Source organism: Oncorhynchus kisutch, linkage group LG24, assembly GCF_002021735.2.
Source record: "Oncorhynchus kisutch isolate 150728-3 linkage group LG24, Okis_V2, whole genome shotgun sequence".
Taxonomy (NCBI): Eukaryota; Metazoa; Chordata; class Actinopteri; order Salmoniformes; family Salmonidae; genus Oncorhynchus; species Oncorhynchus kisutch.
This window is the reverse complement of record NC_034197.2, coordinates 5,154,026-5,173,070: the sequence shown is the minus strand read 5'-3', so window position 1 is coordinate 5,173,070 and position 19,045 is coordinate 5,154,026. Positions and strand designations below refer to the sequence as shown.

The 19,045-nt window shown below is 49.1% G+C and overlaps 1 protein-coding gene across 4 annotated transcripts in view; it reads left to right on the top strand.

The window, feature by feature from the left end:
- Positions 1–19,045, top strand: part of LOC109869416 (sterile alpha motif domain-containing protein 11) — a 106,310-nt gene that overhangs the window by 80,278 nt on the left and 6,987 nt on the right. For all 4 annotated transcript variants that reach the window (XM_020459546.2, XM_031803473.1, XM_020459545.2 and 1 more), the window contains 4 exons: positions 1,125–1,269; positions 16,847–16,962; positions 17,474–17,552; positions 17,707–18,464. In XM_020459546.2, the coding sequence (XP_020315135.1) occupies positions 1,125–1,269; positions 16,847–16,962; positions 17,474–17,552; positions 17,707–18,464 (1,098 nt within the window). The remainder of the gene's footprint in view (positions 1–1,124; positions 1,270–16,846; positions 16,963–17,473; positions 17,553–17,706; positions 18,465–19,045) is intronic.

The window sequence follows — 19,045 nt, the reverse complement described above, 5'->3', positions numbered from 1 at the left end:
GAGAGAGAGAGAGAGGGGGGGGGAAACAGAGAGAGAGGGAAAGACAGAGAGAGAGGGAAAGGTGAGAGGAGGTAGAGATGGGAGAGAGAGAGATAGAGAGAGAGAGGGAAGGACAGAGAGAGAGGGAAAGGTGAGAGGAGGTAGAGTTGGGAGAGAGAGAGAGAGACAGAGGAGGGTGAGAGGAGGTAGAGATGGGAGAGAGAGAGAGAGCGAGAGAGAGAGAGAGAGAGACCTCACTTGCTTTGACAATGTTAACATGTTTCCCATGCCAATAAAGCCCTTGAATTGAATGGAATTGAATTGAATTGAGAGAGAGAAGGGTGAGAGGGGGTAGAGATGAGAGAGAGAGAGAGAGAGAGAGAGAGAGAGAGAGAGAGAGAGAGAGAGAGAGAGAAGGGTGAGAGGAGGTAGAGATGGGAGAGAGAGAGAGAGAGAGAGAGAGAGAGAGAGAGAGGTGCATTTTCTCTTTAACCTCTCTGGGACCGTTCGGGACATGAGCGTCCCACCTCTCAACAGCCAGTGAAACTGCAGGGCGCCAAATTCAACAGAAATCAGAAATCTCATTATAAGTTATAAATTATAAGTAAGAGTGTTTCCAATGAGTGTGCCACTATTTAGGTATTTAGTGTGTCTCTTCATTGTGTGTGTGTGCTGTATGCTTATTTATGTGCAGACATGTGCGTTTGTTTCCTGAGTGTCAGGATTATGAAGTCCTGCAGTTATATGGAGTGAACGTCTGGGTTACAAATGGCACCCTATTCCCAGGCACTACTTTTGACCAGAGCACATAGGGAATAGGGAACAGGGTGCCATTTGAGTGTGAATAGCGCTGAGAAGTCTACTTAGCATGGTTTTTAGGCGATAACAACCTAGGTAAGCACATATATTCTACTTATATCACAAAATGCTTGCACTTTTCTATTCTACTGTTCCACTCCCGTTGAGGCTAAACCCGAAATACCCTCCATTTATTTAGATAGAAATGGGAAAAAAACACTTTCAGGATGAGATATAAGCTGTAGGATGTTGGTGCTGGTGTGATTTTCTATTTCCCTTGAGTTGAACAAGTTATGTAGAGTATCACACAGTGGAACTAGTGAATTCTAAACTCTCCCCCTCTGTAGATCTGCTGCGGGTGCGCCAGGAGGCCCTGGCAGCAGTGAGGAACACGGGGGGTATGGAAGCCCACCTCCCCTCAGCAGGCAGCTCGTCAAGCCAGAGACGCAAGCAGGGCCTGCCCCAGCACCGAGACGCCCACTACTCCGAGAGGTAGGCCTGGCTAGCGTACACAGGGATTCAGACACGCTGATGCAAATAGATACAAACACACTGCAAGCCAACCTCATGGTCTCCTTGGAAGCATCACCACTGCCCTGCAAACACAGGCAAGCACCATGCGTTACCAACTGAGCCACACAGGACCACATAAAGCCTTCATCCTCTTGTTATACATACTGCACGAGCCCCTGTGTGTGTGTGTGTGTGTGTGTGTGTGTGTGTGTGTGTGTGTGTGTGTGTGTGTGTGTGTGTGTGTGTGTGTGTGTGTGTGTGTGTGTGTGTGTGTGTGTGTGTGTGCGTGTGCGTGTACGTGTGTGTGTGTAACAAAAAAAGCTGAATTGTACACCAAAGAGAGGTAATAACAAAAATAAAAAAGGGGGAGTAGGAACAAAATAACATTTAGTCAAAATGTAGTTTGCATTACCACTGCTGCATCCCTCTCTTTTCATCCCCCTCTATCCTCCTTTCCCTCTATCCCCCTCTCCCTCTCCCTCTATCCTCCTCTCCCTCTATCCTCCTCTCCCTCTATTCTCCTCTCCCTCTATCCTCCTCTCCCTCTATCCCCTCTCCTTCTATCCCCCTCTCCTTCTATCCACCTCTCCCTCTATCCTCCTCTCCTTCTATCCCCCTCTCCTTCTATCCCCCTCTCCCTCTATCCTCCTCTCCTTCTATCCCCCCTCTCCTTCTATCTCCCTCTCCTTCTATCCCCCTCTCCCTCTATCCTCCTCTCCCTCTATCCCCTCTCCTTCTATCCCCCTCTCCTTCTATCCTCCTCTCCCTCTATCCTCTACCCCCTCTCCCTCTATCCTCCTCTCCTCTCCCTCTATTCTCCTCTCCCTCTATTCTCCTCTCCCTCTATCCTCCTCTCCCTCTATCCTCCTCTCCTTCTATCCCCCTCTCCTTCTATCCCCCTCTCCCTCTATCCTCCTCTCCTTCTATCCCCCTCTCCTTCTATCTCCCTCTCCTTCTATCCCCCTCTCCTTCTATCCTCCTCTCCCTCTATCCTCTACCCCCTCTCCCTCTATCCTCCTCTCCTCTCCCTCTATTCTCCTCTCCCTCTATCCTCCTCTCCCTCTATTCTCCTCTCCCTCTATCCTCCTCTCCCTCTATCCTCCTCTCCCTCTATCCCCTCTCCTTCTATCCCCCTCTCCTTCTATCCCCCTCTCCCCTCTATACTCCTCTCCCTCTATACTCCTCTCCCTCTATCCCTTCTCCCTCTATCCTCCTCTCCCTCTATCCCCTCTCCCTCTATCCTCCTCTCCCACTATCCCCTCTCCTTCTATCCCCCTCTCCCTCTATCCCCTCTCCCTCTATCCTCCTCTCCCTCTATCCCCCTCTCCTTCTATCCCCCTCTCCTTCTATCCTCCTCTCCCTCTATCCCCCTCTCCTTCTATCCTCCTCTCCCTCTATCCCCCTCTCATTCTATCCCCCTCTCATTCTATCCCCCTCTCCCTCTATCCCCCTCTCCTTCTATCCCCCTCTCCTTCTATCCCCCTCTCCTTCTATCCTCCTCTCCCTCTATCCCCCTCTCATTCTATCCCCCTCTCCTTCTATCCCCCTCTCCCTCTATCCCCCTCTCCTTCTATCCCCCTCTCCTTCTATCCCCCTCTCCTTCTATCCTCCTCTCCCTCTATCCCCCTCTCATTCTATCCCCCTCTCCTTCTATCCCCCTCTCCTTCTATCCCCCTCTCCCTCTATCCCCCTCTCCTTCTATCCCCCTCTCCCTCTATTCTCCTCTCCTTCCCCTGCACTTGTATCTGATGTTAGTATTTTACCGTACAGTATACAGTGTTGTATACACTTGTACCTGATGTTAGTATTTTACTGTACAGTCAGTATACAGTGTTGTATACACTTGTATCTGATGTTAGTATTTTACTGTACAGTCAGTATACAGTGTTGTATACACTTGTATCTGATGTTAGTATTTTACTGTACAGTCAGTATACAGTGTTGTATACACTTGTATCTGATGTTAGTATTTTACTGTACAGTCAGTATACAGTGTTGTATACACTTGTATCTGATGTTAGTATTTTACTGTACAGTCAGCATACAGTGTTGTATACACTTGTATCTGATGTTAGTATTTTACTGTACAGTCAGTATACAGTGTTGTATACACTTGTATCTGATGTTAGTATTTTACTGTACAGTCATTATACAGTGTTGTATACACTTGTACCTGATGTTAGTATTTTACCGTACAGTATACAGTGTTGTATACACTTGTATCTGATGTTAGTATTTTACCGTACAGTATACAGCGTTTGTGTATGTGTCTGCATGTACGTTTGTCTGTGTGAATACGGCTGAACTTAGGGCCCCACCAAATCTCACAGCTGCAACCATCTACCTTCCCTCTTACCATCTACCCTCTCCTGTCCCCTTTCCTCCTCTCCTCCTCTCCTCCTGGCGCTGGCCGCTGTGCCTCCCAAACAAAGCCAGGGCAGTGGGAGTGGGCAGGTAATTGCTTGTTGATTATTTATGTGGCGCGGGGAGAGGCGGGCGATCGATAATGGGCCGGCGGGGCGGCAGCAGGCGGGTTGAGGGGAAGTGTGTGTGTTTGGGGGGTGTGTGTGTGTGTGTGTGTGTGCGTATGTGTGTGTGTGTGCGTATGTGTGTGTGTGTGTGTGTGTGTGTGTGTGTGTGTGTGTGTGTGTGTGTGTGTGTGTGTGTGTGTGTGTGTGTGTGTGTGTGTGTGTGTGTGTGTGTGTGTGTGTGTGTGTGTGTGTGTGTGTGTGTGAAGCCAAGCAGTGCATGGAGCTGTGGTCAGTGAGCCGCGGTGGTTCTCCGCCTGCATAGGGAGTAATTAGCCACACAGGACGGGGGGATGTTAACTAGCCATGTGCACACTGCTCTACCTCCATACATCCATCCATTCATCCACCCTCAGCTCTCTCATCCCTCCAACCCTCCATCAATCCTTCTCTCTTCCTTCCTCCCTCTCTCCCTCTGTAACGGCGTTCGTCTGTTGAAAGAGGAGCGGACCAAAATGCAGTGTGGTGGTTACTCATGTTCTTTAATGAAAAATAAACAAACGAACAATACAAAAACAACAAACGTAACGCGAAAACCTATACAGCCTATCTTGTGACAACTAACACAGAGACAGGAACAATCACCCACAAAACACACAGTGAAACCCAGGCTACCTAAATATGGTTCCCAATCAGAGACAACGAGAATCACCTGACTCTGATTGAGAACCGCCTCAGGCAGCCATAAACTATGCTAGACACCCCACAAAACCCCAAGACAAAAACGCACCACAAAAACCCATGTCACACCCTGGCCTGACCAAATAAATGAAGACAAACATAATATACTACGACCAAGGCGTGACAGAACCTCCCCCCTAAAGTGCGGACTCCCGGACGCACATCAAAACAATAGGGAGGGTCCGGGTGGGCGTCTGTCCATGGTGGCGGCTCCGACGCGGGACGTGGACCCCACTCTATCAATGTCTTAGTTCCTCCCCTTCGCGTCCTAGGATAGTCTACCCTCGCCGCCGACCATGGCCTAGCAGTCCTCACCCAGAACCCCACTGGACTGAGGGGCAGCTCGGGACTGAGGGGCAGCTCGGGACTGAGGCAGCTCGGGACTGAGGAGTAGCTCGGGACTGAGGAGTAGCTCGGGACTGAGGGGAAGCTCGGCACTGAGGGGAAGCTCAGCACTGAGAGGAAGCCCAGCACTGAGAGGAAGCTCAGCACTGAGAGGAAGCTCAGGCAGGTAGTTGGATCCGGCAGATCCTAGCTGGCTGGCGGATCTAGAAGAGTCTGGTTGACTGGCGGATCTGGAAGAGTCTGGTTGACTGGCAGATCTGGAAGAGTCTGGCTGACTGGCAGATCTGGAAGAGTCTGGTTGACTGGCAGATCTGGAAGAGTCTGGCTGACTGGCAGATCTGGAAGAGTCTGGCTGACTGGCAGATCTGGAAGAGTCTGGCTGACTGGCAGATCTGGAAGAGTCTGGCTGACTGGCAGATCTGGAAGAGTCTGGCTGACTGGCGGATCCTGGCAGACTGACGGATCTGGCTGCTCCATGTAGACTGGCAGCTCTGGCTGCTCCATGCAGACTGACAGCTCTGGCTGCTCCATGCAGACTGACAGCTCTGACTGCTCCATGCAGACTGACAGCTCTGGCTGCTCCATGCAGACTGACATCTCTGGCTGCTCCATGCAGACTGGCATCCCTGGCTGCAACATGCAGACTGACAGCTCTGGCTGCTCCATGCAGACTGACAGCTCTGGCTGCTCCATGCAGACTGACAGCTCTGACTGCTCCATGCAGACTGACAGCTCTGGCTGCTCCCTGCAGACCGACAGCTCTGGCTGCTCCATGCAGGCTGAGAGCTCTGGCTGCTCCATGCAGACTGACAGCTCAGGCTGCTCCATGCAGGCTGGCAGCTCAGGCTGCTCCATGCAGGCTGGCAGCTCAGGATGCTCCATGCAGGCTGGCAGCTCAGGATGCTCCATGCAGGCTGGCAGCTCTGGCTGCGCTGAACAGGCAGGAGACTCCAGCAGCGCTGTAGAGGAGGAAGGCTCTGGCAGCGCTGAACAAGCGGGAGACTCCAGCAGCGCTGTAGAGGAGGAAGGCTCTGGCTGCGCTGAACAGGCGGGAGACTCCGGCAGCGCAGGAAAGAAGGAAGGCTCTGGCTGCGCTGAACAGGCGGGAGGCTCCGGCAGCGCTAAACAGGCGGGAGACTCCGACTGCACTGGAGAGGAGAAAGGCTCTGGCAGCGCTGAACAGGCGAGGCGCACTGAAGGCCTGGTGCGTGGTGCTGGCACTGGTGTTACTGGGCCGAGGACACGCACAGGAAGCCTGGTGCGGGGAGCTGCCACCGGAGGACTGGTGTGTGAAGGTGGCACAGGATGGACGGACCGTGAAGGCGTACTGGAGAGTCTGAGAGCAGGACTGGCACAGGACGTGCAAGGCTAGGGAGGTGCACAGGAGGCCTGGTGCGTGAGGCTGGCACAATCTTCACCAGCCGACTAACACGCACCTCAGGACGAGTATGGAGCGCTGACCCAGGTGCCTTCAAATCCCCGACACGCTCCGTCAGGCGAATATCTTGCATACTACGCCAAATCAACTGCTCTCTCTCTTCACTCTCCTCCAATTCTATTAACACCTCCTCGAGTGTCTCCTCATCTCCCATCCGTGCATTCTCCTCCATTCTGTCCAATAATTCCTCGACCCTCTCAGACTCAGCCCTCAGCTTCGCCGATAGCTCCGATAACATCCCTGGCTCCTTACGGTAAACAGGGGGAGTTGGCTCAGGTCTGACTCCTGACTCTGCCACACTCTCCCTGAGCCCCCCCCCCAATACATTTTTGGGGCTTCCTTCCGCGCCGCCGTGCTTGTCTCTCCAACTCCATTCTCCTATAACCCTCTTCGCAATGCTCCAGCGAATCCCAGGCGGGCTCCGGCACTCTCCCTGGGTCGACCGCCCACCTGTCTATTTCCTCCCAAGTAGTGTAGTCCCAATATTGTTGCTCCTGCTGCCGCTGTTGTTTCTCCTCATACCAGCGCCTCTCAGCTCTCGCCGCCTCCAGTTCTTCTTTGGGGCGCCGATATTCTCCAGGCTGATCCCAGGGTCCTTCTCCGAACAATTCATCCTCCCATGTCCATTCCTCTCTTTGTTGCTTCTGCTGTCGCTGCCTGTTACCACGCTCCTTGGTCCTGGTGTGGTGGGTGATTCTGTAACGGCGTTCGTCTGTTGAAAGAGGAGCGGACCAAAATGCAGCGTGGTGGTTACTCATGTTCTTTAATGAAAAATAAACAAACGAACAATACAAAAACAACAAACGTAACGCGAAAACCTATACAGCCTAGTTGTGACAACTAACACAGAGACAGGAACAATCACCCACAAAACACACAGTGAAACCCAGGCTACCTAAATATGGTTCCCAATCAGAGACAACAAGAATCACCTGACTCTGATTGAGAACCGCCTCAGGCAGCCATAGACTATGCTAGACACCCCACAAAACCCCAAGACAAAAACGCACCACAAAAACCCATGTCACACCCTGGCCTGACCAAATAAATGAAGACAAACATAATATACTACGACCAAGGCGTGACACCCTCTCTCTCTCCCGCCATTCATTCAACCCTCTTCCTCCATCCATTACTCTCTTTCCTCCTTCTCTCTTACTCTCTGCCTCCCTCCCTCTCTCTCTCCCGCCATTCATTCAACCCTCTTCCTCCATACATTACTCTCTTTCCTCCGTCTCTCTTCTCCTCCATTTCTCACAAACTCTTTCTCTCTTACTAAATTCTAAAGGAATTTTGAGTAAAGAAAATGAGGGTTAACGAAGAAAATGTGTTGGACTGCCCTTCCCTCACTTGGGCAGATCCCAGAGGTCACACAGTGTGTGTGTGTGTGTGTGTGTGTGTGTGTGTGTGTGTGTCCTGTTGGGGGCCAGGTCACATTTTCTCATTGACAATGTTAAAGGACAGGAGATGTGTGAGCTGCCCCTTCCCCTGATAAACATTGCCCACCAGGGTCTAAGAGAGCTGGAGAGAGAGAGGAGAGGGAGGGGGAGAGGTGGAGAGAGAGAGGAGAGGAGAGGAGAGGAGAGGGAGGAGGAGAGGTGGAGAGAGAGAGAGGAGAGGGAGGAGGAGAGAGAGAGGAGAGGGGGGAGAGGTGGAGAGAGAGAGGGAGGGGAGAGAGAGGAGAGGGAGGAGGAGAGGTGGAGAGAGAGAGGGGGAGAGGTGGAGAGAGAGAGAGGAGAGGGAGGGGAGAGGTGGAGAGAGAGAGGGGAGGGAGGGGGAGAGGTGGAGAGAGAGGAGAGGGGGGGAGAGGTGGAGATGGAGGGGGAGAGGTAGAGAGAGAGGAGAGGGAGGAGGAGACGTGGAGAGAGAGAGGAGAGGGAGGGGGAGAGGTGGAGAGAGAGAGGAGAGGGAGAGGTGGAGAGAGAGAGGAGAGGGAGAGGGAGAGGTGGCGAGAGAGAGGAGAGGGAGGGGGAGAGGTGGATAGAGCGATAGAGGAAAGGGAGGGGGAGAAGTGGAGAGAGAGGAGAGGGAGGGGGAGAGGTGGAGAGAGAGGAGGGGGAGAGGTGGAGAGAGAGAGGAGAGGGAGGGGAGGGGAGGAGGAGAGGTGGAGAGAGAGAGGGGGAGAGGTGGAGAGGGAGGGGAGAGGTGGAGAGAGAGGAGGGGGAGAGGTGGAGAGAGAGAGGAGAGGGACGGGGAGAGAGAGGGAGGGGAGAGGTGGAGAGAGAGAGGAGAGGGAGGGGGAGAGGTGGAGAGAGAGAGGAGAGGGAGAGGTGGAGAGAGAGAGGAGAGGGAGAGGTGGAGAGAGAGAGGAGAGGGAGAGGTGGAGAGAGAGAGGAGAGGGAGGGGGAGAGGTGGAGAGAGAGAGGAGAGGGAGGGGGAGAGGTGGATAGAGCGATAGAGGAAAGGGAGGGGGAGAAGTGGAGAGAGAGGAGGGGGAGAGGTGGAGAGGGACGGGGAGAGAGAGGGAGGGGTGAGGTGGAGAGGGGGCAAATATAGAAGTGGAGAGAGAGAGAGAGAAAGAAAGAGAGAGGAGGGTGAGACGGAAGGCATCCCTCCAGGCAGCTCACCTTTCCATCGACCCCCCATCATTGATTATCTAAGGCCCATTAGGGCCTATTGTTAAAATTAATCATTAGGTGGGTCGATAGACTTAGAGCCTGGCTTTCCATTTGTCTGGCCTTAAATGGCAGATCATCCCAAATGGAACCCTATTCCCTATATAGTGGACTGCATTTGACCAGGGCCCACTATGCACTATATAGGAAAAAAGTGCCATTTGGGACTAGCTATCTCCAAGGGAAATCCCACTGCTTGGCATGGGAGCTGAACAGGAGAGACAGGGGTCTGCATAGGGAGAGGGACAGCAGAGAGAGAGATGGTGATACAGAAAGACAGAGATATGGTGATACAGACAGAGAGAGATGGTGATACAGACAGAGAGAGAGATGTTGATACAGAAAGAGAGAGATATGGTGATACAGACAGAGAGAGAGATGGGGATACAGAAAGAGAGAGAGATATTGATACAGAAAGAGAGAGAGATGGTGATACAGAAAGAGAGAGAGATGGTGATACAGACAGAGAGAGAGATGGTGATACAGAAAGAGAGAGATGGTGATACAGAAAGAGAGAGATATGGTGATACAGACAGAGAGAGAGATGGTGATACAGAAAGAGAGAGAGATGTTGATACAGACAGAGAGAGAGATGGTGATACAGAAAGAGAGAGAGATGGTGATACAGAAAGAGAGAGAGAGATGGTTATACATACAGAGAGAGATATGGTGATACAGAAAAAGAGAGATATGGTGATACAGACAGAGAGAGAGAGATGGTGATACAGACAGAGAGAGAGAGATGGTGATACAGACAGAGAGAGAGATATGGTGATACAGACAGAGAGAGAGAGATGGTGATACAGACAGAGAGAGAGATGGTGATACAGAATGAGAGAGAGATGGTGATACAGAAAGAGAAAGAGATGGTGATACAGAAAGAGAGAGATGGTGATACAGAAAGAGAGTTATATATGGTGATACAGAAAGAGAGAGATGGTGATACAGAAAGAGCGAGAGATGGTGATACAGACAGAGAGATATGGTGATACAGAAAGAGAGAGAGATGGTGATACAGACAGATAGAGAGATGGTGATACAGACAGAGAGAGAGATGGTGATACAGAAAGAGAGAGAGCGATGGTGATACAGACAGAGATAGAGATGGTGATACAGAAAGAGAGAGAGATGGTGATACAGAAAGAGAGAGAGATGGTGATACAGACAGAGAGAGAGATGGTGATACAGACAGAGAGAGATGGTGATACAGAAAGAGAGAGAGATGGTGATACAGACAGAGAGAGAGAGAGATGGTGATACAGAAAGAGAGAGAGAGAGATGGTGATACAGACAGAGAGAGATGGTGATACATAAAGAGAGAGAGAGAGATGGTGATACAGACAGAGAGAGAGAGATGGTGATACAGACAGAGAGAGAGAGATGGTGATACAGATAGAGAGAGAGATATTTAAAGTGTTGACAGTATTATATATTGTTGATAAAATACTGAAAATATATTACAGAAAGAGAGAGATGGTGATACAGAAGGGGAGAGAGATGGAGGAAAAGAAAAGAGCTGTGAGTTTGAGGATGACGCAGGGGAAAAGGAGAAAAGGAGATAGGGATAGAGAGGAGAGAGAAAGAAGGAGAGATAGAGAGTTAGAGAAGGAGAAGAAAGAGAAAGATAGGGAGATAGAGTGAGATAGTGAGAGAAAGAGAGAGAGGAGCAGCATGACAAAGGAGTGAGAGTGAGTGAGGAGTGAGATAGAAGCAGGAAGAGAACAGAGAGAGAGGGAGCCTCATCCATTTTAATGAGCTTCCTGTGTAAATGTGTTCCTGTCGAGTGAGAGCTGAAGGCGGCCACACGGTGCTCCTAATCCCCCCACACCCCCGTCATTAAGGGCAGCCTTGTCACACACACACACACACACACACACACACACACACACACCACACACACACACACACACACACACACACACACACACACACACACACACACACACACACACGTACCCACACACACACAAACATGCGCAATGCGTGTACACACACACGTGCGCATCTACACACACACATACACACACACACTGCCCCGCTGTGGGAAGGGGCCGCTGTCGCCACTCTGACAGGTCGTCACACATGAGTGAATTTCCCAGGAGCCCATGGCCTCTCTGCAGGCGTGAAGAGAGAGAGAGAGAGAGAGAGAGAGAGAGAGAGAGAGAGAGAGAGAGAGAGAGAGAGAGAGAGAGAGAGAGACAGACAGACAGACAGACAGACAGGCAGGCAGGCAGGCAGACAGACAGACAGACAGACAGACAGACAGACAGACAGACAGACAGACAGACAGACAGACAGACAGACAGACAGACAGACAGACAGACAGACAGACAGACAGACAGACAGACAGACAGACAGACAGACAGACAGAAAGAGAGACAGACAGAGAGAGAGAGATTGAAGAGAGAGAGAGTGATTGAAGAGAGAGAGAGAGAGAAAGAGAGAGAGAGACAGAGACAGAGAGATTGAAGAGAGAGAGAGTGATTGAAGAGAGAGAGAGAGAAAGAGAGAGAGACAGAGAGAGAGATTGAAGAGAGAGAGAGAGAGATTGAAGAGAGAGAGAGAGAGATTGAAGAGAGAGAGAGAGAGAAAGAGAGAGAGACAGAGAGAGAGAGATTGAAGAAGAGAGAGTGATTGAAGAGAGAGAGAGAGAAAGAGAGAGAGACAGAGAGAGAGATTGAAGAGAGAGAGAGATTGAAGAGAGAGAGAGATTGAAGAGAGAGAGAGAGATTGAAGAGAGAGAGAGAGAGAAAGAGAGAGAGACAGAGAGAGAGAGATTGAAGAGAGAGAGAGTGATTGAAGAGAGAGAGAGAGAGATTGAAGAGAGAGAGAGATTGAAGAGAGAGAGAGAGAGAAAGAGAGAGAGACAGAGAGAGAGAGATTGAAGAGAGAGAGAGAGATTGAAGATAGAGAGAGAGTGATTGAAGAGAGAGAGAGAGAGAAAGAGAGAGAGAGAGACAGAGACAGAGAGATTGAAGAGAGAGAGAGTGATTGAAGAGAGAGAGAGAGAAAGAGAGAGAGACAGAGAGAGAGAGATTGAAGAGAGAGAGAGTGATTGAAGAGAGAGAGAGAGAGATTGAAGATTGCTAAAATGTAATATGGTGTTCTGTGAATGTGAAAGTGTTTGGAGGATGCTATATTATTGTGTTGTTAGATTCTTGTAAAAAAGATTTAAAGTGTTGACAGTATTATATATTGTTGATAAAATACTGAAAATATATTTGTGGTTATTACCTGACTGTACAACATTAGGAAAACAGAATGACCAGGTGAAAGCTATGATCCCTTATTAATGTCACTTGTTAAATTCTCTTCAATCAGTGTAGCTAAAGGTTACAGAAGGATTTTTAAGCCTTGAGACAATTGAGACATGGATTGTGTATGTGTGCCATTCAGAGGGTGAATGGGCAAGACAATGATTCAAGCCATTGAACAGGTTATGGAAGTAGGTGCCAGGCGCACCGGTTTGAGTGTGTCAAGAACTGCAATGCTGCTGGGTTTTTCACACTCAACTGTTTCCTGTGTGTATCAAGAATGGTCCACCACCCAAAGGACATCCAGCCAACTTCACACAACTGTGGGAAGCATTGGAGCCGACTTGGGCCAGCATCCCTGTGGAAAGCTTTCGACAGTTTGAAGAGCAACTCAATACTAGGAAAGGTGTTCCTAATGTGTTGTGTATGCGAGTGTGAAACAATAACCTACACACACAGGCAGACATGCACGCACACAAGCATGTGCACATGCACACACCACACACACAGGGCCCATGCCAGGAGCACACCGGTTAATAGCTGCCTCCTTCTCCCGAAATTGCTTCCTATAAAAGGAGAGAGAGCACGTCTGGCTCTCTCTCTCTCACCTCCCAACCCTTCTCCCTCAGTCTCTCCCTTGCCCCCCCCCCCCCCCCCCCCATGATTAGGCCTAATTATGGTGCAGCGGACGCCTAACGGCCTCAGTCATGCAGCTTTAATTGACCGTTATTCATCTCCGGGCTGGCGCTGACGCTAGGCTAGGCGGCGCGGGGGAGGGGAGGGGGTGGAATGAATGGGGGTTTGGCATGCAGGGGTCCTAGCCTAGCGTAGCTGTACGTGGCCCAGGCTAATTGCTAGCCCCGAGGGATTAGGCCAGGTGATTACACACTGGGCGGTGTAATTACATAAGCAGCGGCGGGGCCCAGGCTAGCGGGCCCCGGGGTCACGCGGCCCCGGCCCTTCCCCAAGATTAATTGGAGCTGCCATCGGAGTGCGAGGCTCCGCCAGAGAGGGCGGTTATACGATTAGCATTAACATTTCAACGGTGGGCCGGCGATCGATGTATACCCCCCTTGCTGTTCCTCTCGCTCGCTCTCTTCCTCCATCTCCCCTCTCTCTCTCTCCCTTTCTCACTCTCTCCGCTGTATGTGTATGGGCAGAGACATGCAGGCGCTAGTTGATTTTCAACACAACCATTCAAAAACAATAGCTGTCGTCCCATTCAAATGTGGGTATTTTTTGGTTGTATTCACCACCATGATGTTAACTACATATCAGACACATCTCCAAAGCAGCAAACTGATGATATTTGGCACGATTGCACACGATTGAGTTTGTGCGTGTGCCTGTGTGTCTTTGTGTGTGTGCGTGTGCAGGAAAGCCCAAATGGTTTTGCCGGGAGACACATAAACCAAATCAACAGATCACCACACACCACCAGTACCCTATGACACTTCCACATTCTCCCTGAAACACACCAAGCTGAAAAACATATTCTTATTTCTCGCCTCTACCTCCTCCATCCACCAACCCTTCTTTTCCTCCTACCTCAAATTCCCCTGTTCATTTGGGACAAGAGACAGACCAGGGAGTGAAAGAAAGAGAAGGAGAGAGAGGTACAGAAAGAAAGAGCGAGAGGAGCTTTTCTTTGCTCAGAAAGATGACAAAAGGAGAGGCACATAATAGAGAGGCCTTTTCATAAATAGGGTTTGCAGGACACGGCCGCCTTTTCACTGGCTCAATACGGCCCAGAGACGGAGAGAGGGAGAAGGGGCGGGATAAAAGGAGAGAAGAGAGGAGGATGAGTGTTAATTAGAAGGTCCTTCAGCCCGTGGCCCCAGTCGAGACGCGGGGGCCGCCCCCAGCTGTCGAAGCATGACACACTCCTATTGTGTATTCAGCCCTCATTATGTAATTGTGTGTGTGGGTGTTGGTGTGTGTGTGTGTGTGTGTGTGTGTGTGTGTGTGTGTGTGTGTGTGTGTGTGTGTGTGTGTGTGTGTGTGTGTGTGTGTGTGTGTGTGTGTGTGTGTGTGTGTGTGTGTGTGAGTGTGTGTGTGTGTGTGTGTGTGGTTGAGTAGGAGGGGAACTGAGGGAGACTAAAGCCCAGGGTACAAACATGGCCAGCGGCGGTCTTTGCGCCGTGGCAAGACTGAGGAGGGGGCTATGGCGACACGGGAGCCTCCTGTGGCTGTAGTTATAAATAAACCGGGAGGAGAGCGTGTAGCTAGTCAGGGCTCAGGTACCAAAATACACTACAAAACCTGGTCCTGGAGACCCACTATAGATACAGGCATTCACCTCAAACCATCATACTCACTGATATACACTCTATAGTACCGTTACGAAACCAACTAGACAGGGATTAAGTCTACTCCCCCTAAGTCTAGCGGTTCTAGGTCTCACTAACTGTCAATGTATGCATACCCTGTCAATGTATGCATATACAGTGAAATATACAGAATATACAGAATATGCATATACAGAATATTACAGTGAAAAGATCTGTTTGAGGGTCCATGCCAGTTATGATCCCATTTGTTTCATTGTTTGAGTGTAGCTTGAACTGTTTATGTCTGTTGGTTTAACACTAGAACTCTCATAGGCCAACGGCCACTGACCTTTGACATTGCTCAGTTGTCAGAATCTTTTCATCGCAAACAAAAGTATTTTACCTGTTTACCATTTTTCCCCCCACACCTATTACTCCCTTAAAGGCCCAGTGCAGTCAAAAATGTGATTCTCCTGTGTTTTATATTTTTATTTCCACACTATGAGGTTAGAATAATACTGCGAAATTTAGAAAATTATGATAATGCCCTTTTTAAATGTAAGAGCTGTTTGAAAAGACTGCCTGAAATGTCTGCCTGTTTTGATGGGATGGAGTTTTGGCCTGCCTGGTGACATCATAAATGAGTCAATAGAGCAATAAGGAAGAGAGTTCCAAACATCTCTGCCAATAACAGCTAGTTTTCAGTTTTCCCCTCCCCACTCAGACCACTCCCGGACAGTCCCAGCAAAATTCTTGCTTGAGAAATTGCTCTTTGCTAAGAACCTATTTTAGTTTCTTTTTGACCATTTTAATTGAAAACAATCAGAGTAAGGTACTTAATTGTTACCCAGAAATGATTTGATACTGAGATAAAAATGGATGCATTGAACCTTTAAGGGGCCAAGACAAATGCTCTGTAATGTGTCTCTCCCCTCACTGATTTAATGAATGGCGTAAATGGATGATTGGGTGAAACTGATCATTTTTACTCGTTACTTCACAATTGAATTTGAACGAACTGAATGATGAGGATGAGGAAGAGGGTGATTCAATTTGAATGATAAGGAGGGTGAAGACGGTGATTGAATTCAGAACAATAATGTAATGATGATGAAGAACTGGCCATTGTGGGCAGTCAAATTATTTTAAGGCTGGAAAGGATACGTAATCTCCCCACGGAGTAAAACGCATAACGTGTCTTGTTCACAATGGCACGTTGAACCAAATGAATGGACGCCGACAGCATTGCAGATATTGACGTTGACTTTGAGCGTGAGATGCTTGAGCCTCACCTAGGGAAAAACAGAACAAGTCTAACTGAGAAAAGCATCCCTTCTCACAGCTCACACATTGGAGAGAAAAGAAGAAACATTGCCAGGTCGGCAGGTGCACACGGAACAAGGCCCATGAAAACTGTGTGCAGCGCAACCAAATTGTTTTTGGATCTTGCCCACAAAAAGCACAGAAGCTATGTGCTGACTGTGAAATCAGGAGCATTAATAGAGAAGAGAAGACCAGATTGATTCATGCGAAAAGGCATGGGTAAGGGCACAGTACAGGGTCCAATACAATCGATAAATGACTCTTGTTTTCATATATTCTCATGGATATATTTCCCCAAATATTTATTTCTGTAATGAATTCTTAACATTTTTTTATGCAATATTTATTATTGCCTGGCTACCCATCCACATCGCTCCGGCCAAGTGATGTCTCTCCTCCACAATGAGTTTGGATTTGCCTCCCTCCCCAGCAATTTCTAGAATACAAACACATTCTGACTGTTCTGATTGGTGCCGGAAACAGATGGTTTGGGCCAGAGCCGGCCTACATGATGACATTATCAACTTTGATACTCTGATTGGTTAGTTTTGTTAGAGACGATCCAATCGCTGAGGAATTTGTTTTGTACTACGTGACTCATTTTGAATTCACACAAACAACTTCTAGGATGGAAGTTTTAAAATGAATGTATCTAGCGATCGATTGAGCTGTGAGTTGTCAGGCAATATTTATTAAGCTTGGCGCTAGTGTTTACAGCAAATCATTTGACCGTATTACATACTATAACTCTATTTCTAATTGAATCTACAAATAAAATTGATCATATGTATTACATTGTTGCATTTTTATTGTAAGGGGAAAAAAATATGCTATGTGTTGCCCTAGGCCTTTGTAGAATAACACTGCACATGCAGAATATACAATTATTTAAAATAAACAAAATAGTGTTAAGATATGACTACATTCAATCAATAAAAACGTGTTTGATGTTCTTTATTTAGGTTGATAAAAACAAAGTAGATTAGTCTCATGTGTATTTTAAAGTGGGCCCCCTACAGCGTTCTCTAGCGGGTACTTGGGCTGAAAGGGCTAGCGGTTCTAGTGCCACATGTGGCGTGTTTTTGTTTGTGTGTGTCCACAGGGAGATGTCCCATCCCCCACCTTTGCTGTCCCCCCAGAACGCTCCTCACATCGCGTTGGGACCCCACCTGCGGCCACCCTTCCTGGGCATGCCCTCTGCCTTGTGCCAGGCCCCAAGTAAGTCGGATGCTAATGCTAGCAGGCTAACTACAGAAATGAATATAGGTCCTACACTTACCGTATTAATGGTGAGTTAGGGTTGGATTCAAGGTCATTTACGATTGACTGGACATATACAACGTTTACCGTGGATGCAGTCTCCAACCGAGCTATAACACGGGGCTTCCGCAATACTTCTGCAATACAGATTGAATCCAACCCTTAGATGCTAATACTAACAAGAAAGATTGGCCTATGGTAGACACTTCAAACAGCATTAGCTGTATTCACACTCAAATTTGTAAATGGGAAAATGTTCAATGAAATTCATGTCTTTTGTGTTTTTTGACTGTCTTGATAGAGACTTTTATCATCTAAGGAATGTATTTGTACCTGATACTTTGTGAGGCATTGGTATTTAACAGGGGGTCTATCTCATTGTATTTTAAAACCCCATTTGTAGTGTATGTCAGAAATCTCTTAATGAGTGCGTGTGCTCATCACTGTGTTTTTTATGCATTTCCCTCAGGCTATGGTTTTCTCCAGCCTGCCCAAGCTGAGATGTTTGCCCGGCAACAGGAGATGCTTCGGAAGCAGAACCTTGCCAGGTGTGTCATTGTCTTCTTGTGCTGTGTGTGTGTGTGTGTGTGTGTGTGTATGATGTCAAGGCTGTAGCTTACTGTGTGTGTCTATGTACTAAAATTAGGTGTAGTATGTGTGATAACATTGTCTCTAACCTCTCTCCTCTATGTCCGGTCCCAGGTTGGAGATGTCAGCAGAGTTGCTCAGACACAAGGAGCTGGAGAGTCTTCACAGGCAGCAGCAGCAGCGTGTGCTGGGGAGCTCCGACCCCCTGGGCCTAGCCCATGGCCTCCCCCTGGACCACCCTGCCCTGCGCAGCCTTCACCACCTGCCCGAGGGACACCCCCTCCACGAGGAACTCAGTCGACGCCAAAACGCCATGCTGGTGCTCCGACACACCAACAGCCCCCTGCTCTCTCTCAACCACCAGGGGCCCTCAGGGGCCACAACGCCCAAAGACACCCAGGGACAAAGCTGCGGGGCTCGGGGTGGATTAAGGAAGGGGGCCTCCAGGAAAGGCCCCCAGCAGCCCAGAGGGGGAGAGCACCAAGAAAGTGAATGCCGAGGGAGGGAGGGAGACGCGGACGGTCACGATGATGAGATGAAGGACTCGGATAGCGAGACGGAGATGGGCGAGGATAGGCACAAGGGCTCGGATGGCAAGGGGCATGGGCTTCACAGGGACAGGGGGAAAGAGAGCGGCAGGAAGAGGGGGTGTGACGGTGCCAAGGAGGCGGGCGAGGGCGAAGGTCGGCTCAGTGCCCCCTGTAGTTCGGCGGACGCAGAATCACCACCTAGCCACCACCTCTTCACCCCAGGGCTGAGTAAGAGCGATGTTAAGTACCACTTTCCACCTGGCGCCATGCCCCCTCTGCAAGGGCTCCACGACCAGTCTCTGCCCTTTGGATTCCCATATACCAGCCCCTACTTCCACACCGGTGAGTAATACACACACACCAACCAACTGCATCACAGTTAAATGTCACTCCGACTGAAACCTGTAAATGCTATTTGGCTAGCCATGCAACCAGCCAATATTAGTGGGCATTAGCATGCTAGCTAAAAACAACTGCATTCGAGAGAAGTGGTATGCAACGATAACAGCTACAGTTGAAGTCGGAAGTTTACATACAATTAGGTTGGAGTCATTAAAACTCATTTTTCAACCATTCCACAAATTTCTTGTTAACAAATTACAATGACTCAAGTCATTTTTCCAACAATTGTTTACAGACAGATTATTTCACTGTATCACAATTCCAGTGGATCAGAGGTTTACATACAATAAGTTGACTGTGCCTTTAAACAGCTTGGAAAATTCCAGAAAATGATGTCATGGCTTTAGAAGCTTCTGATAGGCTAATTGACATTGTTTGTGTCAATTGGAGGTGTACCTGTGGATGTATTTCAAGGCCTACCTTCAAACTCAGTGCCTCTTTGCTTGGCATCATGGGAAAATCATAAGAAATCAGCCAAGACCTCAGAAAATAAATTGTAGACCTCCACAAGTCTGGTTCAT